This window comes from Gracilinanus agilis, chromosome 6, assembly GCF_016433145.1.
Source record: "Gracilinanus agilis isolate LMUSP501 chromosome 6, AgileGrace, whole genome shotgun sequence".
Classification (NCBI taxonomy): Eukaryota; Metazoa; Chordata; class Mammalia; order Didelphimorphia; family Didelphidae; genus Gracilinanus; species Gracilinanus agilis.
This window is the reverse complement of record NC_058135.1, coordinates 196340748-196363513: the sequence shown is the minus strand read 5'-3', so window position 1 is coordinate 196363513 and position 22766 is coordinate 196340748. Positions and strand designations below refer to the sequence as shown.

The window sequence follows — 22766 nt, the reverse complement described above, 5'->3', positions numbered from 1 at the left end:
CAGCCCCTCTTAATTTCAGTGCCTTCCTTCTTTTAACTATTTCCTATTTATCTTGTATATAGTTTATTCTGTATACATTTGTTTGCAAAAAAAAATCTCCTCTTTTAAACTCTTGAAGAGACTCTTTTGCCTCATTTTGTACCCCAATGCTTAGCCTAGTGTCTGACACACAGTGGGCCTTAATAAATGTTTATTGATTGATTGCTAAAAAGCAAACAGGCTTGAGCAAAGCAACTTTGAATCTGTGGAACTATCCTAGGTCCTGAACTACAGACATATTGCCAGGTGGATCAGATCATAATTAATCAATCTCTGCTTGCTTTAATTTAAGGCTTAAACTATCCTATCAACTGATAACAACTGACTACAATTGGTCTCATATAAGTTTCTCTCTAAAATTATACTTCCAGATTTCAATTATTTTTTTAAACTAAATTTACTCTTTTTTTGAACACCTACTCCTCTTTGTATATCATATTGAAGAATAAGAGAATGAAAGACTTGAAATTAATGTGAAGAATATCTATATATGTTGTACACAGAAATAAAGTAATAATTGTTACTGTTGCCTATCACTCACTATTAAAATCAAATTAAATGAATGTCTACATTTCAGGAGCTTAGAAAGCTAACAAAGTCAAAGGGCCCAATCTATGTTGCAACTATCCATAAGATTTATTATGCCAGTTCTAATCTGATCTCTACAAAAACAATGCAACACTCACCCTAACATGTCATTCTATATCTCAGATTTATGGATCCTGGATGAAAAATTAATTCAAGAAGATAACTAGTACAGACTACTCTGAAGTTACTGGCACTTGACATTCACCTTACTTATATCTATTTTATACAATATAAATCTATTGAAAACTAGCGTTATAATTATCCTTTAGGATACCATATGTAGAATCACTAGATTCAAGATAATCAAATGAGGGGAGTCACAAAGCAAAGATAGAGTCATTATGTGATTTCAATTACTAAGTATACATGCATACATATATGTAACAAGGAATATTGCATGCCTATACAGAGTATCACTGTCTCTACTGAGTTCTTAAAGAGGACATATCACACAGTACTCTGAAGAATTAGTTACTATATACTTTTTAAAATATTACAATTAGAGTGGGAGAAGACTAGCCAACTCTTGGAGAGATGAATACCCTTATTTCTACATCTCTCATTTCCTAATTCATCTTAAGAAGTTATATTTTCTTCAAGGCTGAATGTTTAAAATGACAAGTTTCAAAGTTAGGAAATAAAAGATTAGTAGTAGGAATTAGATTTAAAAATCAAATGTGAAGTTAAAAGTAATTTCAGAAATAAAAATTTAACTTAGTCAAAAAAAATACAAAACATTAGGGAAATGCTCCTTTGTGTAAAGCCTTTTGGGAAAGAGATCAAATAAGACGTACATTTGACATGAGATGAACAAGTAATAAATACATTTTTAAATTTTTAATCAAGATAAGATAAAAATACAAGTTGAAATTCCAACAATATAAGCCTAAAATATAATTATCTCTAAAAATAAGATTTAATATTTTTACCTTGCAATCAATGAGCAGTTGTGAATCATGTTCTTTTCAACTAAGATACCTTGAGATTCATCAGTTTCAACTATCCTTCCATCCTGATACCATAACACCTGCATGTCCTGATCAATATAAGAAGCCATGCATTGAAACGGAAGGCTATCTCCTTCAAATACAACCTGACGACGAGATGGAGTCATGTAGAAAGATGGTAATTCAAGAGGAGGATCTAGAATCATATGAGAGGGAAAATGTAGCAAGCTAAGAGTACTACAAATAGAAAGTAAAATAAAATTTAAAGAAATACTAAACAAAATCCAACTATAAAAAGAACACCAACATGAATACCCATAAATCCATTGCTAAATAAGCTGTACACATTTCATATGATATATAAAATAGAGTTGAATAGGTTTCAAAGAAAAACTTGTTCCATGCTGAGTTGTCACCTATAAAGTTGACTCCAGAGTAAGTAATCATATAAGGAGATCATTAAGTTCCCTCTCGACTGAACTACAGTACTGTTCTACCAACCACATTTTAATTAATACATAGAGAAATTGAATAATTAGATGATGTGAAAGTTGCAATCTGTTTTATTTTAAAATTGCATTATTATTCATTAGTCATTATAGCTAATTGATAGAAAACCTTGGATAACACTATAATTTTAAATTAGCTTTCACAAAATAAGAAACTATTTAAATGCAACTCGATTAAAATTTGAATGAAAAGCTCCTTAAAGGCAAAAATATGCTTATGGAATATTTCTAGTTTAAGAACTTTAATTGATGGCAGGATGAATTTTGTTGTTTTTAAGTACTACTAGAAAAGCTCATGCAGAGAAACAGGATACAAAAAAATGAACAAAATGTCCAGAATAACATGATAGAAAGCCAAAATATGATAAGACTTTAAAAGTATTTATCTTATTTCCTTCTTACCACAAGTCAATAGCTCCTGCTTAACACCGGTAACTGGTTGGGCCTGAAGTGATTTAGGGTAAGCACATCTGGTTTCACGTACAGTGATATTTCTCTCTTTCACCCATCGATGCATCCATAATATATTACAATCACACAAAAGGTATTCAGTTTGAAATTCTCTATAAATATGCAAGATAAGTCAGTTACTTAAAATTCTCCAATTTTATTTTAACATTAACAAGAAAATGTTATTTGTTCTTTATCTCTCACAGAGGCCTTCCTAAGGCTTGACTACTTGTCCTTCAGATGCATATTTAGATGCAGACTGAAGACAGAAGTCTTTAAAGACTTTATCAATTATTTTGACCATACTGTTGCAATCTTTCTACTTATATAGACCAGCACCTAGTATGGTGCTTTTTTGCTTTATTAGCCTGAGTTTTTCTAATATTGAATCAGTCTCCCAAGCCTCATATAAATGCTACACTTGGTCATAATGAATCATTATTGTAATAGTTAATATTCAAAATGTTTACATCTATGCTCATGAGAAATTTGCTTTATTTTTTTAGTGTGTTATTAAATGAGAAAAGCAATATATTTAATTCCTAAAAGATATTATATAATGTTTCATATTTCTCTATATTTATAAATAATCTATATAATAAAATGTTATTTATTTTTATGAAGTCTGAAAGAATTTAGCCATTAATCCTTCTGAGCCAGGTGTCCTTTTCTCAGGGTAAATCTTTAATGGCCTATAATTTCTTATTCTCAAAAGAGACAACTGAAAGGAATAATTTTAGTTGCATCATTTTTTTAAATTTATACAAAAGGCAGCATGCTGGTGACAGAGTCAAAAGACCTAGATTCAAGTTAATTTCTAGTATATACTGGCTCTGTGACTATAAGAAAGACATTTACTCTTAAGTTGTCTTAGAGTACTAAGAAGTTAAGTTATCATATAGTTAATGATCTATATCTATCAAGGGAATTTTCTCTCTCAAAGTTTTTTATGCCGACAAAATCACAGGTTCCCTCTATAAGTGTGTGGGGGGGGGGAGAAGCCCTATTTCCTTTAAATTCTAACTTTTTTTAAGCTCTACACAGCATTCCCTAAATTCAGAATTTATTTTCTCTTTGTTGTGAACAACTGTTATTTTGGCTGCTCTCTTTTTCTCTATTCCATTTTGGGGATAAATTTAATAGGGTTTTGTCAATTTATTATCTTTAAAAAAAATTCCTTTTTTGTTTTTTCAAAATATCTTCCATTTTCCGTTCTATTTATCTATAAATGCTGCCTGAGTTCCTAAGAATGATTACTGGCATAAGTGGAAAATTAACCTCTTTCACATTTCCCAGGAAAGAAAATTAGAGAGCTGAGATTTCATAAGGAAGATACTTTCTTTATGATAAGAACAACAGAGACAAGGTCATCATTTTCTAAAAAGCCAGTTATTAGCATTTCCTTATGGAAACTCACTATAGGAAAAAGGTATATTACTTCTTACATGTTCCATCTATGACGACAGGAAGCTGTTTGAATAACCAAATTACTATATAAGCTAAAATTAAAAGATATTTTTAAAGACTAAAAATGTTTGATGGGGAAATTTTAAAAAAAGAAACATCAGTGCATACTGAATACAACAAAAAATTAATACAATTCTTAGTAATGCAGATTTCATAAGGAGGTAGAATCTGTTAACTGTGGTTTTCATACTTGTTTTTAAACTATAAGAAAAAAAGGTTACCCAGCTTGAGTCTAAGTTAATTGTGTTTTGGGGAGAAAAAGAAACACACACACACATACACACACACACACACACACACACACACACACACACACACGATTCAATTATGTCATACACTAGCTCCAGAGAATTACTGTTACACCTGTACAAATATAACCTAATGCTGAAGCTATATAAAAAGAAGCATTCTAAAATACCTCTTGGAATTGATTATTCAGTTTGGAATAAATAAAATTAAAATCCAAAAGCATAAAATATCCTTGAAAAACTGATACTTTGAAATTAAAGTTTTCTGTTAGAAGAGTATATAAAACCAAAATAATCATCTTTTTTTTTTAAAAGAAAGCTAAAGTGAGTAATAACAAAAGAGAGGATTAAAAATATAATGGTTTACACAGTATTTGGAAAATAATATTTTTCTCAATTTAAAATTATTTCCATAATGGACTCATTTATAGGGTGAGTGTTTGTTTCATTTGTAGATGAGAAAGAAATATTCTACAATGGGTTTAGAAAATGGCTGAGTTTTTTCTCATGAAAAATTTCAACATGACAAATGGGCAGCTATATGGCACAATGGATAGAATATTACACCTGGATAATACCAGAATTAGGAAGACTTCAGTTCAAATGTGACCTCAGGTCTGTGTAATGCTGATAAGTCACTTAACCCTATTTCCTTGTTTTCCCAATTATAAAAGGAGCTGGTGTAGGAAATAGCAAAAGCCTAGTATCTTTGCCAAGAAAACTCAGACACAACTGAAGAGAATGAACACTCTAAAATTTTAATTTAATGAATAATAAAAAACAAAATTTACTCACAAAGACCTTAAGGAACCAAGGTAATCAAAAGTTCCTTGTGCTAATGAAGAAAACAAATTTCCTGAAAGATTTCTGCAAGAAAGAAATTTTATTTCATTTCACTTCAATAACATTTACTTAATATCATGCAATTGTTACAGAACTTTTAATTCCCAAAGAGCACCTTAAAATTGCAAATTATATAATCCTTACATTATCAGAAACAGTATGGTATGCTCAAAAAGCAAAATGGATTTATAACCAAATGATCTGATTTTAAGCTAGGTTCTTCCAATTTACTACCTGTATATAACCTTGAACAAGACACAAACTCTCAAGGCCTCAGTTACCTAGGTGGTGCAGTAGATAGAGTGCCAGGGCTATAGAGAAAATTCATATTCCTGAGTTCAAATCTAATCTCAAACACTTACTAGCTGTGGGATCCTGGGTAAGTCATATAATCCTGTTTGCCTCAGTTTCTTCACCTGTAAAATGAGCTAGAAAAGGAAAAGGTAAACCACTTCTATACCTTTGCCAAGAAAATCTCAAATAGGGTAACAAAGAGTCACGACTAAAACAACAACCACAAAAAAAAAACAAACAAAAAAAAAAAAAAAACAGATGACTAGCCTAGATGACTTTTTTAGGTCCCTTTACATTTCTAACTTAAAATATCCTCAGAGCTTTATAAAAACTGTCTCTAATTTTTTAGAAGAGATACTTTCAAATAATCTATGTATCAACCAATTGCCTCTGAATTATTTTATATGCCTATAAAAAGGAATTCTTTATTCCTTTTTTAATTGAATGGATGTGATAATGAAATTAAATCTGCCCTGTCCATCTTTAGATTTAATCACCAAAGGTGAAAACATCTCCACTTAACTCACAAGTTGGGTGGTCTGTGACCCATGTGTGCTAGAGTGAGTGACAAATCAAAATTTACTGACTGCCTCCTGAGCAGTCCTAAGAAAAGCGTCTGTTATGACTGGACACGTAAACTAAGAGGAAGGCACTGGAAGTGAAGCATAAGAAACCCCTTTTTACCCCTTACATGGGGGACCTGCATGTCCTCTTACCATAGAGGTGTATAGTTGACAGTGACAGGAAGGAGAAGCCATAGAGACAAGAAAGAGGAACCATAGGGACAGGAAGTAAGGTAGGAAAAGGTTATAAAAGAAGTCAGTGGCTGACAGTTAGGGGTCAAGTGCTGACAGGGCTGGCAGTTGAGGGGAAGTTGACTACTGGGTGTGAGTTGGTCTTGGGGGTTGGTTGCTGGTGCTGTGGGTTGGTGATTAGTTGGTGGTTGGGTGATATATACACACACGTATATATCTTTATTCTGCCTGGTGAGCTGAGCTAAAGGGTGATGAGCTGGACTTTCTTCTATAGGTAGTGATAGGCAGTTTAGACAGTTATAAGTCAGTGATGGGCAAACTTTTTAAAGACGGGGCCAATGGAAAGGAAATGCTCATCTGTCAGTCTGTTTCTAAGGCAACTCTTTCAAAGTTTCATTGTATTGCATCTTACTCATTATATTCGTCAGATTAAGAATAATGTCATGCAGCTGGATAGAACATTTCAGGGGCCACATTTGGCCCACAGGCCGTAGTTTCCCCATGACTGTTATAGGCAGTTATAGGATAACTAGTATAGACAATAGGAAATTTCTTTCTCTACCTTTCCTATATTTCTCTCCTTTACTATATTCATTTTACTATAGTCTTTTCCTATCCCTATTTTAATTAAACTAAATTGTTAATTGTTAAAAGCTGCTAGAAGTTTTCTTTTCTCTGGCTTAAAGGGATATATTAATTTACAACTCTACTATATTCTCATTAAAACTTAAAATTATTAAAAGCTGCTCTCTTGTTTTGTCAAAACTCCTAATTTAACCCTTACATGCCTCAGAATATTGTAATTTAAATTTTTTTTTACCTTTTTATCATTCATTTATTAATTCTAGAAAACCTATTATAAGTACATAATATGCTGGGGAATAAAAGAAATAGGGAGAAAGGATATGATTATGGCCCTCTAACTATAAAGGACTTGCTAGTTTTGTTAGGCAGCTAAAGGAGATGTTTTTATCCTACCATTCTTCAAATCAGGTTAGTCCTCTTGGAAGGGATTTGAGAGATTCAATAATTAGAAGATTGAGACTTTTAAGTTGGAAATGGCCTTAATTGACCAACTCTCTTATTGTCCAGACCAGGAAACTGAGGACCAGATATTTGATTTGACTGACCCCAAGTATATATGATGTGAAAGAACCAGAATTAGCTCTCAAATTCCAAATCCTATATTCTTTACACAACACAATGTTGTTTCAGTTCTTAATAGATCAAATACTACATATAACAACTAAAAGCTAAAATTAAAATGGGAGATGCTTAAAACTCATTTCCTACCTAAGTGTTACCTATATGAGAAAATACATTTTTCTTACATAAATTCTTAACTTTAAGAGAGGAAATATTCCATACTTTAGGGGGGAAAAGTCTCTCCTTCATTGAGATCATTTCCAACTGATATATAAGCAACAAATAAAGTTAAATATTAACTGTCCAACAAAATTGATATTTATAACATTCTTGTTCAATAAATAGTACCAATGACTAATTTTATCTTAAAATATGTATGTTGAAAAGAACATAATTTTCCTAAAGATGTGGTAGACCTATATAGGAAAGCAACTCTTTCCTAAACTATAAAAGGGAGGTTCTAACTTCATCAAATTCAATATTACTTTATAATAATTTTATTTAATGGAAAGGCAAGATGGAAGGAAAAAGAAAGGAGAGAAGGAGGTAGCTTGTTAAGTACCTACTTAGTGCCAAGAACTGCACTAAATGCTTTACAATGTTATCACCACAACCCCATAATGTAAGGTGCTTTTATTTTCATTTTACAGATGAGAAAACTGAAGCAGACAGAGGTTAATTGACTTGTCCAGGGTAACACTACTAGTAAGTATCTGAGTCTATACTTGAAATCAGGACTTCCTTACTCTAGACCAGAGCTTTAAAAACTGCACCATTCAATAGTATAGATATACTATTGGGAATAGGAGTTAAGATTTGTGAATTTTTTAGAGTTGACAAAACACTTTCATGTACTGTTTCAATGAATTAAGGAAGCACAACTGAAGAAAATGTGAAAATCCATTAAGGAATGAGTATTTATTAAGCACATTTTATGTCAGATACTGAAGAGACAAGGACAAAGTAGGAAAGACCATCTTCTCTTGAAAGGCTGATATTCTATCCAAGAGAGAGCTAGCATGTATATATAAGTACAGAAGTTAAAAGATGTTAAAACAATCTCCACCCTGAAGAAATTTACATTTTAGAGTTAAAAGATGTTAAAACAATCTCCACCCTGAAGAAATTTACATTTTAGATTGCCAGTTTCTTGAGGACAATAGCCTTGTAACCTTCCACTGTAACCCACAGTGTATAGCAGATGTTTAATAATTTTATCAATATATCAATTCATCATATTTTGTTTCAGAGAAATAAAAAGTATACTTACAATCTAACAAGATTTGTGAGTCCTCTAAATATATTTGCATTCAAACATCCTATTCTGTTGTTGGTCAAATCCCTGAGAAAGATACAAAAAAGTTATATTTATGTCACTGTGTTCAACAAAAGGTTTTTCAATTAGGTTTCCTGGCTAATGTAAACCTTTTTATAGAAAAAAAACATAGACATATGGTATGTTTTATTTTCAGTATGGACAGTCAGTCAACAAAAATTCATAAACACTTTCTATGTCCCAGGCACTTTGGTAGGATCATATATTAAAACAGGAGTGACAGCATGTTACATATAAATATAAAAGACAGGGATTGGGATTAGATCTGTGATTTCTGTGAAGAAATTTCCTCGGCTACTGCAAGTCAGACCCTTCTCTGCGACTTACAGTTTTAGAGAGCTGTCAGAGCCCTGAGAAGTGCAATGATGCAGTTAGGGTCACAAAGCAATTGGGGTCCTCCTGACTGGGAGACACACTCTATCTGCTCTATCAAACTGCCTCTCTGTAGGCATAAAGTATGCTACTAATATGTACACAATGAATAAATGGTGAAGGAACACACCAGCAGCCAGGGGTTCAGGAAAGCCTAGAGAAGGTGACACAGGAGCAGTCTAGAAAGAAATTTGATCTTCAGAGAGGTGGAAGAGAAGGAATACATCACTGCTGGAGCCACGGAGACAGAAGGCAAGAGTGTCAATAATCATTTCTATAAATGGGAGATGAAGGAATAACTGCAGTAATAGTTTAAGGACAGTGAAACATTCTCAAAACTATTCTGCACTCCATGGTAATACAGGTAAATGTGTCATTTGAAATTGTTGTAAGCCCTGAAAGACGTCTCCGAGGACTCTCTCTGCTACAACTTCCCCTGACAACTCCCACTTCCTTTGGGTGAGGAGTCAGGGAAAGTATAAAAGGGAAAGTTTGGCGCCTTTTCTCTCTCTCCACCTTGGAGGCTGGCTGGGCTCTCTCGACCTACTAGCTCTCCATCCTGAGCTCTGCTTTCTCTCTACCCAGGCGGACTAGCTCTCTCCACCCTGGAAGCAGTGCTCTCTACCCTGAGACCCTGATGTCTCTCTTGGTGCCTTTTTCTGTTCTCTCCTACCTCATAATTTTCCCTAGACCTTTTCCTTTCTAATTAAAATAAAACCTAGCTATTCAAACCCTAAAGTTGCTCTCTGATCATTCATTTGAAGGCTCTGGTCAATTTCCCCCTGCCGGGGCTAGGACCCCTACCTTCCTTTCCCTTCCTCTACCTTCTTCTCTCCTTTCTCCCATCCATCCTACCTTCCTACCTCCATCCCTTCACTTTCACCCACACATAATACAGAGGCACACAGAGGTGCTATTATCATTAACCAAATTTAGGGAATGAATTCACTTAGAGGTGAAGTAACATGCTCAAAAATCAAACAGGTGGCAAGCATCAGATCTGGAATGGGAACCAAAAAGGACTAACCCACATTCTGAATAACACTTGAAAACAACTAGCTTCCTCCTCCCCTCACACTTTCATTCTCTAGCTAACATGTGACTTCAAACATAAAGTTGGAATAGTGAGATCTAGAGGTTCTCCATCTAGATTTTTAGTTCTTAATGGCTGCTTGATTAAATTCTTAATAGTATCTTACACAATGAAATCTAAATCCTGACATAATGAGCTTTTAGCTGGGGAAGTAGGAGAGTGGACCCAGTCAATCAAGGGTGATGAAAAAAAGTGACCAGTAAAGAAAAGAAGTTAGAGAAGGAAAAATTATTAAATGCTATTAACGACTTTAAAATTAAATATCTACTTTGTGCCAAGACTGTGCAAAGCACTTTTTTTCCTTTATTTTATTCCAGTAACAAATTTATACATAAGTCTTCCAAGGTTACATGATTCATGTTGTCTCACTCCCCCACTCCCAGAGTTGACAAGCAATTCCACTGGGTTATACATGTATTATCCCTCAAAACCTATTTCCATATTATTCATTTTTATAATAATCTTATAAGACCAAAACCTCAAATCCTACACCCAAATGTTTTCTGCTACATTTCTATTCCAATAGTTCTTTCTCTAGATGTGGCTAGCATTCTTTTTATAAGTCCCTCAGAATCATACCATTAGGGTTTTTAGACCCATTCATGAGACATTCTTGATGCTTATTACATTCTGCCTTTGTGTCATCAACTTAGAAGAAATTATAGTTTTGACCAAAGTGTCAAAAAACTGACAACTTCTGACTTTATCTCCTACCTAAGTTATTTAGAGGTATTTCAGTTTTTACTTCTAATACTATCTAAATATGATTTCTTTAACTAGACTTTTCTGTTGTACTTTTTTTTAAACAACCACATATCAAGAAATATGATCTTTGATTTCCTCACTGTGGGGAAACAAAGCAAAAAGATAATATGATAGTTCAACACTGGGTACATAAATCCCACTGAGTTGCCGAAAGTAGAGTGACTTACTCACACTCACACAGCTAGAGTCAAAGGTTAGATATGAACCAAAGATCTTCCTAATCTTCCTGACTCCAAGTTCAATATTCTATTCACTAAGCCACACTATTTCTTAATATATTTCTGATAATATTTTTTATAAAACACTTAACACTTTCCAAAAATTTAGAAATTTTTGTTATTCTAGCTATACAATGTTTGTACTAAATATTCCAAATTTCCCTTCTGTTTTGAAATACTCAAAAGTCAGCAAAGATGATTTTAACTTTGAGTTTTAATTATGCTACTTTCAAAATATTTTAAGTCCATTTAGATATTGAGAGATAACAAAATTGTCAATTTCTGGAGTTTTCTGGATGATAAAGTATGAGATAACAAATTCTTCACTTTACTTTCACATAAAGTTTCAAATTTCTACTTGAGATAACTGCAAATATCAGTCAAGAACTTTAGAACTAGAAAAGGGTTTTAATTAGTTGCTGGATACAGAATCAATCATAGTTTAAATTACAATAATAGTGGACTAAACCATTTTCCCCCTCTACCTCAGGGTACTTCAACATTTTCACATTATGTGAAGAAATGCAAAGTTATCTTTCTTCAATTGATAAAATGTAAATTAACTGACTGTAAAAAAATGTCTAACATCATGTTATTAAAACTATTCTGTATTAATCTTTTGAACAAACCTTATATATGTATATAATAATGAAGTTCATAATAAACACAGATAAATCACAACCAAGGCTATTTTGTCTATTTTACCAACCCTAAGCAATTAATAAAAACTACAAAATAAATGAGAAGTCAGAAATATACACTGAATGCTAAAAGTGAGTTAACTAATACTGCAAATAATGGAATTGAGTTAAGATTTAGTTAGAAAGCAATTTATTAAAAAGAGAATTTTTAGTTGATGACAAATACTATAAAACAGATACTCTCCCTCCCTATCTCAGAAACAAAAAAAATTTAACATATTTGTCTATATTAAATATTAACATAAAAAACAGATATGCCAGTAATACAAATTATTTCAGTTTAAGTACTCAATAAATGTTCATAAAATTACATCCAGATCAGTGAGTTTTGAGCAAAATAAATAAACAAAAGGAAAATCTTCCAAAGGTGTTCATATTACATAATCTAAACCCACAGATCACTAAGGTAAAGAAAAGCAACACCCTTACTGGCTACTCTTTTAACAATTACTGGAACATTAATATGACTATTCCAACCAGTAATTAGTTCAAATTTAATGTCATAAGATCAAATACTTACAATCTCTTTAAAGAAGAAAGCCCCCAGAAAGCACCTGGATCTATAGTACTAATAAGATTATTTCTCAGATCCCTGTTATAAAACAAAACAAAAAGTTATTAGCATGTGAAAAGTATACAAAAATATATTTTCTAATCCATTAACAAATATATTGAAGTATTCTAAATATACCTTTATGTATATGGAAGCAGGCACACATGTTTTGTCTTAAGTCATCATAAGAAAAAAAAAAACACTGGAAAAGAAATATGTTCCTGGAAGCTAACAAATGAACTCACAAAGAAACAGTTCGCATCGTAGTTTTTCTAATTTTTTAATGTATTTTAAAAATCATAGACTCAAAAGCTGGTTGCATGTCACTTTATCATCAGAAAATGTCAACTCGAAATTTCTCTACACTAATTGTACCACAATCACAAGTAAAGCCTTCAATTTTCCCTGGATTATTAAAACAGCTTCCAAAATTCCCCCACCCTCCACCCCACCAACTGCTTTCTTTTCCTGCTCCAGTCCATTTACCACAACCAATTAAAAGCTTGTTTTAGTCTCATGTCATTTATTCTGTTTAAAAATCTTCAAAGTCACCATTTTATCTATACAATAAATGTCCTTGGAAAGGCACTGAATACCTCACTATGATGCAGAATGAGAACTGGACTTGTCAGAGATCCTGGGTTCAAACTATCTTTACTATCTACCACCTGTATTACTTCTTTAATTGTCAGCTTTCGTATCTTAAACAAGTTATATAAAGCATTAATATTCTAAAAATTCTTTCAGCTCCAGTGAAAATCATGAACCCTCATATCCTTTAAACACATTTCAACTTTGCCTATATTCTTTTTCCTCTACATTACCATCCATGTCTAATGTTTACTACATATCGAGTATTGTACTAAAGACTTCCTGCCACTTTTAAAAAGTTCTCATTTTTGTGCATGCTTCCACAGCACATATACTAAAGTTGGAAAACAGAGAAAAATAGCATGGCCCCTGTGCAACGATAATACACAAATTCATGAAGCATCTGATATTTTTTGCTTTTAAAGGAGAAATTAAAGGAGCTTAAGGAAGAAATAGACAGCAAAAATATGCTAATGTGGGACCTAAATCTTCTCCTATCAAAATTAGATAAATCTAACCAGAAAATAAAAAGAAGTGAAGGAAGTAAATGAAATTTTAGGAAAGTTAGATTTAATAGCTATCTGGAGAAAACTGAATGAGAATAAAAAGAAATATACCTTCTATTCAGCAGTACATGGTAGATACACAAAAACAGACCATGTACCTGGGCATAAAAACTTCACAACCAAAAGCAGAAAAGCAGAATAAATGTAATTTTTTCAGATCATAATTTAATAAAAACTGTAATCAATAAAGGGTTTATGGAAAGGCAAACTGAAAATTAATTGGAAACTAATCTAATTCTTCAAAACGGGTGGGTTAAAGAACAAATCATAGAAATAATCACTGATTTCATTTAATAACATGACAATGAAGAGAGAAAACATATCACAATTTATGAGATACAGCCAAAGCATTACTAGAGAGAAATTTATATTCCTGAATGCTTATAGCAATTAAAGAGAGAAAAGGCATATCAATTAATTGGGCATGGAATTAAAAAGAAAAACTAAAAAAGAATAAATTTTAAATTTCCAATTAAAGACTAACTTAGAAAAAATCCTAAAAATCAAAGGAGGAATTAATTAAAATTGAAGGTAAAAGAACTATTGAACTAATAAGTGTAGGAGTTGGTTCTATGAAAAAAAAATAAAAAAGAGCATTGGTTAATTTGATTACAAAAAAACTGAAAAAAGAGATTCAAATTACCAGTATTAAAAATGAGAACAGAGAATTCAACTCCAAGGAAAGGGAAATTAAAGCAAATATTAGGAGCTATTTGGCCCAATAATATGACAATAAATTGACAATCTAGGTGAAATGGATGAATGTTTACAAAAAAAATAAATTGGCTACATTAACAAAAGAAGAAATAGAATACTTAAATAATCCCATCTTGGAAAAAGAATTTGAAAAAGCCATCAATGAACTACCTTTAAAAAAAAATCCAGAGTCTTATGGATTCACAAGTGAATTCAATCAAACAGTGAAAGATTAACTGATCCCAATAATATAAACTACTTAGCAAAATAAGCAAAGGGGTGTATGGAGTGGAATTCTGGGGAGGTTGTTGATACCCCAAAAATCACTCTAATGAGCAGACAAAAGACTTGGTAAGATGCTAGCGGAGTAAAACCACTCTATTTGGAGAAAACAGTGGATTGGGAGGTTTATGGGGAGGAAAAGGAATCAGCCCACAAAAGGGGCTTACTACCCAGGTAATTAATATCCTCTCTCTAGGTACAACCACAGACTTTTATAATAATCCTGGTGCAAGATTCCCTTCCTCCCCTCTGTCCAATCCCACAGAAGTTTACGGTCTTGAGCATGTAATTTTCTGCATTATGTACCCCTAAAAGCCTACATGATCAAGAAAAACTCATGACTATCATGGGATTATCAGCCTAGAACAAAAAAAAAAATACTTTTGAAACTTCCATATATACTTCCAGGTGAAAAGTATGGGCATTCAACAAAATAGAAGATTTCCAAGTATTTGCAAAGAAGAGACCAGAACTAAATGGAAAGTTTCATGTCCAACCAGAAAAAATCAAGAGAAACATGAAAAGGTAAATAAGAAAGAGAGGGGAAAGAAAGAAAACTCTTACTTTTAAATTTTCTTCTTTAAGGGCTTCAATGAGATCAAATTATTTGTATTTCTACATGGAGAAATGTTATGTGTAATTCTCAAAAATTATATTCACTAGTATAGTAATTAGAAGAATTATTCATAGGGAGAGGTTGGACTACTAAATGGTCTAAGATGATATGGGGAAAAAAAGAGGAGGGGGAATAGAAGATGGCGCCAAGAGAAACTTGAAGGAATAAGAAAAATTAGATAATCTATACCACACAAAGAGGGCATGAGAAGGGCAGAGTATTATTATAAGAAGGTAAGGAAGAGAGCATTAATAAGAAATAATTAAACCTTACTCTCAGCGGAATTAATTCTGAGAGGGAAGAATAGCTAGATCCATTGGGATACCGAACTCTATCTTACTACAGGAGAAAGTCAGAAGGGATAAACCAAGAGGGGGGAGTGGGGTGAGGAGTTCAAAAACAGAGAGGAAAAGTAGCGGGGGGGGGGATTCATTAAGCCTTAAAAAATAATAAAGTAACAAAAAGGGAGGAGGTAGAAAGGGAAGTAAACTAAGGGAGGGGATAAGAGGGGCTAATTTAATACAAACCACTGGTTTAAAAGGAAATAACGCAAGAAAAGGGGGCAGAACTAGGAGAGGATATCAAAATGTTGAGGTATACACAGCTAATAATTATAACTCTGAATGTGAATGGGATGAACTCTCCCATAAAACAGAAGCAAATAGTAGAGTGGATTAGAAACTAAAATCCTACCATATGTTGTCTACAAGAAATACAAATGCGGCATAGAGTAAAAATAAAAGGCTGGAGCAAAATCTATTGGGCTTCAACTGAGAAAAAGAAGGCAGGAGTTGCAATCATGATTTCTGACAAAGCCAAAGTAAAAATAGATATGATTAAAAGAGATAGGGAAGGGGGCAGCTGGATGGCTCAGTGGATTGAGAGCCAGGCCTAGAGACAGGAGGTAAGAGGTTCAAATCTGGCCTCAGACACTTCCTAGCTGTGTGACCCTGGGCAAGTCACTTAACCCCCAATGCCTAGCCCTGTAACAAATAAAATTAATATAGAAGGATATATATAAAAGATTATTAGGGTTTTAAAAAAAAGAGAGATAGGGAAGGTAATTACATCCTGATAAAAGGCAGTATATACAATGAGGAAATAACAGTACTCAATATGTATGCACCAAATGGTATAGCATCCAAATTCCTAAAGGAGAAACTGGCAGAGCTCAAGGAAGAAATAGATAGTAAAACTTTACTAGTGAGAGACCTAAATCTTCCTCTATCAGATCTAGATTAAACAAAACCAAAAAATAAATAAGAAAGAGGTAAGAGAGGTGAATGAAATCCTAGAACAATTATAGTTAATAGATATGTGGAGAAAAACAAATAGGGACAAAAAGGAATATACCTTCTTTTCAGCTGCACATGGTACATTCACAAAGATTGACCATGTACTAGGGCATTGAAACATGGCAAACAAATGCAAGAGAGCAGAAATAATAAATGCAACCTTTTCAGATCATAATACAACAAAAATAATTAGTAAGGGTACATGGACAGGCAAATGAAAACTTCATTGGAAATTAAATAATACGATTCTCCAAGATCAGTTAAAGAACAAATCATAGAAACAATAATTTCATTGAAGAGAATGACAATGATGAGACATTCTATCAAAATCTTTCAGATAACAAAAACCTCTGACAAAGGTCTAATTACTCATATTTATAAGGAGCAAAACCAATTGTACAAAAAAATAAAGCCATTCCCCAGTTGATAAATGGGCAAGGGTCATGAATAGGCAATTTTCAGAAAAAAGAAATAAAAACTATCAACAAACACATTAAAGTGTTCTAAATCTCTTTTTAGAGAAATGAAAATCAAAACAACTCTGAGGTATCACCTCACACCTAGCAGATTGGCTAAAATGAAAGAAAGGGAGAGTAATGAATGTTGGAGGGGATGTGGCAAAATTGGGACAGTAAGGCATTGTTGGTGGAGTTGTGAACTGATCCAAACATTCTGGATGGCAATTTGGAACTATGCACAAAGGGATTTAAAAGACTATCTGCCTTTTGATCCAGCCATAGCAGTGCTTGGTTTATTCTCCAAAGAGATAATAAGGAAAAAGACTTGTACAAAATTATTTATGGCTGTGCTCTTTGTGGTGGCAAAAATTTGGAAAAGGAGGGGATGTCCTTTGATTAGGGAATGGCTGAACAAACTGTGGTATCTGTTGGTGATGGAATACTATTGTGCCCAAAGGAATAATGAACTGGAGGAATTCCATGTGAACTGGAAAGACCTCCAGGAATTGATGCAGAGTGAAAGGAGCAGATCCAGGCGAATATTGTACCCAGAGACTGATACACTATGGTACAATCAAACATAATGGACTTCTCTACTAGCAGCAATGTAAGGATCCAGAGCAAGGCTGAGGGATTTATGAGAAAGAAAACTAGCCACACTCAGAGGAAGATCTGTGGGAGTAGAAACGCAGAAGAAAAACAAGGTCTCAATCAATGATACATGTAAAAATAAAACCATTGAAATTGTGTGTCGGCTATGGGGTTTGGGGGTTAGTGGGGGGGTGGGAAGAGAAAGAACATGAAACATGTAACTATGGGAAAATATTCAAAATTTAAATCAAAATTTAAAAAAAAGAAAATATGTCAGGAAAACAAGTTTTATGCGGTTGGCGGGTAGGTAGTTTTAGTCCAGGGCATTGTAATACTAAGGGGTCTTGAAAAGGCAAATACTATTCTAAGAATTACACACTGAATCTCATCCCACACAGGAGTCCTACTGAATTCTTTTTATGACACAAATATAGTTCTGATACACAAAAGCCAGAAAGACCAAAAAAAAAAAAAAAAGAAAAAAGAAAATTACAAACCAATTTTCTTAATGAACACTGATACAAAAATCTTTAATAAAATACTAACAAAGAGACTAGAGCAATATATCATGAATCTTAATCACTATGACCAGGTGGGATTTATACAAGGAATGTAAGGCTGGCTTAATATTAGGAAAATTATTAGCATAATTGATCATGTCAATAATCAAATACATGATTATCTCAAAAGATGCAAAAAAAAAGACTTCAAAAAAATACAACACCCATTTCTATTAAAAACAGTAGAAAGCATAGAAATAAAGGAGCCTTTCCTTAAAATAATAAGTAGCATCATTCTAAAGCCATCAGCAATAGGGATAAATTACCATCCTTCCCATTAAGATCACCACTATTATTTAATATTATACTAGAAATATTAACTTTAGCAATAAGAGGAAAAGAAATTGAAGGAGTTAAAGTGGGCATTGAGGAAAATAAACAATAACTCTGCAGATGATCATGATTGTATGTATACTTAGAGAACCCTAGAGAATCAATTTAAAAAATATTTGAAATAATTAATAACTTTACCATAGTTGCAGACTACAAAATAGATACACATAAATCATCAGCATTTCTTGGTATTTCCAACAAAATCCAGCAGCAAGTTAGAAAAAGAAATTCCATTTAAAATCATTCTAGACAATATGAAATACTTGGGAATCTATTTGCCAAGATAAACACAGGAATTATATGAACACAATTACAAATAAAACTTAGATCTATACAATTGGAAAAACAATAATTGTTCATGGGTAGGTTGAGCTAATATAATAAAAATGGCAATCCCACCTAAATTAATTCAGTGTCATACCAAGCAAACTTTTATAGGACTATAAAATATAACAACAAAATGTTATCTGGAAGAACAAAAGATCAAGAATATCAGAAGAACTAATGAGGAAAAAAAGTGTGAAGGCTGGTAGCCTAGCTGTACCAGATCTTAAACTGTACTATAAAGCAGTAATCATTAATATATAAAAGGTTATATCAATGGAATGAATAGACTAGGGATAAATGACCTCAACTATCTAGTCTTTAATAAACCCAAAGATCTCAGCTTTTGGATAAGAACTCACTATTTGACAAAAACTGCTGGTAAAAATAAAAAAAAACGTATGGGAAAAATTAGGTTTAGATCAATATCTCACACCCTATTCTAAGATAAGGTCAAAATAGGCATAATATGTATGTGATCCATAAAGGTATAGATACTCCTACCTTATGCTTCTTTGTTTTTGCGTAGTACCTTACATATGAGAAAAATCCACAGATTGTCTAATTTGTATTACAATTGGTTATTGGAAGTGGTGAGAAAACAAAATTGATTAAATACACATACATACCACTAATAAAAAAAACCCTTCACAATTCAAATTTATTATTACCCACAAAGCTGCAATACTAGTTTTCCCACACTAAATATAATCTCTGTACTTGCTTATTTCTAAGTGTAAGGAATGCTATGTACTATTAAAGTAGAGAAACTATCACATTCATTTTAGTGATTAGTTTTATATAAATTAATACGAAAAGAGAAATAATTCTTGGTGTCTGAGGTTAAAAAATAATTAACTTAAATTCCTCAAAATAAGGACACATTTGTGCTAAAGTATTCATAAGTTGTTTACCTTAATTATATATGTTGTCAGATTTGTTCAGTAACTTCCTCCCAGGCAGTAAGACTTTTTCAGAGTTCATTAACAATTTTAACCAATTAGGACAAAATTAATTTAGTAACTGTAGGGACTTAAAAAGAATTAACGAATCTCTATAAATCCTTAACTTTGTCTAAGAAAGTGGTTTATTGACTGATTAGTTTAGGCCCAGTGAGAGAAAGCATCTTAAATAGATTTCTCTTTGTAACATCCCATTTCATTAACTTGCTAATAATTTTTGTTAATTTCAAAATATTTTCATTAAAAATCTCTTTATTTTCAATATTCTCCAGGAGTAGGAGCAACTATTACTAATCTGGTTGGGACTTACTACACTTTTCCCTATGAAGTCAATGAAACCATCCTCCAGACTTAATTAGTTATAGGAACTGAAGTTCAAATTCTTGCCATAGTTTACTGGTCACCTAAATCATAAAATCCCAGAGCAGAAGTTCACCTTCTTCATACTTGAGACTTGACCGACAACAATCAACACATTTTTTTTTTTTTGATAAGGGTCACCATCATGGCAAATGTAGGAAGGAGAGCAGCACTCAGATGAACCAAAGCTGAATCTTTGTTCCACTTCTAAACTTTTAGCAACAAACTAGCTTAGGTCAGCCCAGCCAAAAACCTCCTCCATGAGTGGTAGGAAATGGAGAGTGGGGAGGAAATGTGGGGAGGAAAAAAGAAGGGTAAACAAATATAAAATAGCAATATTGCATTTCTAAATATTATAGCCACATTTAATTCAAACAGTCAATGTTTCTGAATTTCTGGAATGAAAATGCTATTACACACATCTCTCAACTTTTAAAAAATACTCTTCATATATATGGCTTTTCACATTAAAAAAATTAATGTTTTAGCCATTTTTCATAAATCTCATATATTTCAGTGTATAGAAATGTTTCTAAAGCAAAAAATACGTTTCATTTACTGATTTCTGAAAATAAACTAATCAAAATTATTTACTGAATCCCTACTACATACTGTAGGGAATAAGCCCCCAAGAGATTTTAAGTAAACAAATATTTATTAAGCATCTATTATGTGGCAAGCACTGTGCTGAGTATCTGGGATACAAAGAAATGCAAAAACAATTCTAATTTCAAATAACTTACAATCAAATCAAATGAAGAACACAACAAGTGAAAACTTTGTAGGCAGATTAAATTGGAGAAAAATCACGGAGAGAAAGATACTGGCAATAAGAAGGATCAGAAAAGTCTTTTTATAAAAGGTGTGATTTTAGTTAGTAAACCACGAGGAGGATGGAAAGAATTCTAGGCATAAAAAATGGTCAGTGAAATTTGGAACATCTTGTTCAAAGAATAGCAAAGATGTTGAGGGGAGTAACCTATGAGAAGCCTGCAAAGACAGGAAGGGGCCAGTATAAGAAAGGCAAAACAAGTGATTTTTATATTTAATCCTGGAGGTAAATGCGGGGAGTTTACTGAATAGGAGGGTGACAAAGTGTAAACTTGCATTTTAAGATCATATTTATAGCTGAGTGGTAAATGGATAGGAGAGGGAAATAAGCTGAAAGACTATTGCAATAGTCTAGGCATGAAGTAAAGAAGGCCTATACCAAGGTGGTGGCAGTTGTCAGAGGTAAAAAGGAGATATAGATGGATGGACAGATGGAAGGATGGATAAGAAACAGACACATAGATATATCTGTTTATGTATCTATGACATTATAAAGACATAATTACCAACAAACTGGATATGGAAGAAAGATAAGAATTGACGATGATACCTAAGCTGTAAGTTTAGACAACAGGAAAGATGAACAAATCTGAAGATCTCCCAACTGTCCAACATCCGGTTCATAGACTTCCTATTTACACCTCAATCCCTTCCCTCACACTTCAAGAACTTAAGGATATAATCTATGTCTTCGCAAACATCCAGCCTCCCCTGGAAGTGCACCTCTTATATGCCACCTGAGAATGGAGATCACCTCCTCCTACTATCTGGCCTTACAGTCACTGGAAGCTCTAAAATACCCTGCACCTCTGATTAAATGAGATTACACCGGTAAAGTGCTTAGCACAAGTCTAGCACACAGTAAGTGCTTAACCAATATTTGTTTCTCTTCTCCTCTTCCTTTATAAGTAACTGGCTGCCTTGTTCTCTGTCTCAGGGTTGCAGAATTTCTTTCATTCTAGCATGAAACAAGAAAAAAGTATACAAAGAAGTAAATGCTAACTTTTAACATATGGACTGAAGTGTTATATTTAGGGGGAGACAAATAGATACACACTCACAGACTGCTTTGCAGAACATGAAGCTGAGCTTAAAACTATAGGCATAATTTGGAACATTTTTAAGCAAGAGGGAAGAGAAAGCATAGACTTAAGCAAGAACACAGCATGTTGGGGCAGCTGGGTAGCTCAGTGGATTGAGAGTCAGGCCTAGAGACCTCCGGGAGGTCCCAGGTTCAAATCTGGCCTCAGACACTTCCCAGCTGTGTGACCCTGGGCAAGTCACTTGACCCCCCATTGCCCACCCTTACCACCCTTCCACCTATGAGCCAATACACAAAAGTTAAGGGTTTAAAAAAAAAAAGAACACAACATGTTTGTAGAAAAGATCACTCCAACTAGAGCAAAGGGTAATGTGGCTAGGGAAATAATGAGTAAGAGTTAAGTGAGAAACCTTTTTTTTTTTTAATCCATATTGGAGGTGTTGTGAGGAAGATCAGTTAGTTAATTAAGTATTAAGGATGTACCTAGCAGGAAGGAGCTGGAGCTGGAGAATTCTAAGATGGAATGAAGGAGCAGGAAAAAGGTGCTTGTGCCCTGAGAGAGAGACTCCATTAAGGGTTAACAAAAACTGTTGTTAGCCCTGGGAGATCTCAGAGCAAAGGACACCCTGCATCCTGATATTCCCTGGGATCCTGTGTGGCGGTGGATTCTAACAAAGAGGACAAGAACAACAGAGAAGCACCAAGAAGAGGAGAAGTTTGGGATCTGGTGGACAGCATCTCAAGCACACTCTTTCTTCTTGGATATCTTGGACCACCTAGGGTTTTGGCATCCTCAACATCTATGGATTATGTGAGATCCCCAAAGCCACTCTCAGACCCATTTGCTGTGCTGCTCCAATCTGGCTGGAACCAGGTTTGATGCAGCCCTCTCTGTGACTCCTGCACTGCTCCCTTGGCCCTGTCTGCTTAGGTCA

The 22766-nt window shown here is 33.4% G+C and overlaps 1 protein-coding gene and 1 pseudogene across 1 annotated transcript in view; one reads left to right on the top strand and one right to left on the bottom strand.

Annotated features, from left to right (window-relative positions):
- Positions 1-22766, bottom strand: part of ADGRA3 (adhesion G protein-coupled receptor A3) — a 175040-nt gene that overhangs the window by 103740 nt on the left and 48534 nt on the right. The window contains exons 3-7 of the mRNA XM_044681394.1: positions 12292-12363; positions 8557-8628; positions 5044-5115; positions 2486-2646; positions 1557-1770 (exon numbers count right to left, since the gene is read on the bottom strand). Of these exons, the coding sequence (XP_044537329.1) occupies positions 1557-1770; positions 2486-2646; positions 5044-5115; positions 8557-8628; positions 12292-12363 (591 nt within the window). The remainder of the gene's footprint in view (positions 1-1556; positions 1771-2485; positions 2647-5043; positions 5116-8556; positions 8629-12291; positions 12364-22766) is intronic.
- Positions 13230-13329, top strand: LOC123253217 (annotated as a pseudogene).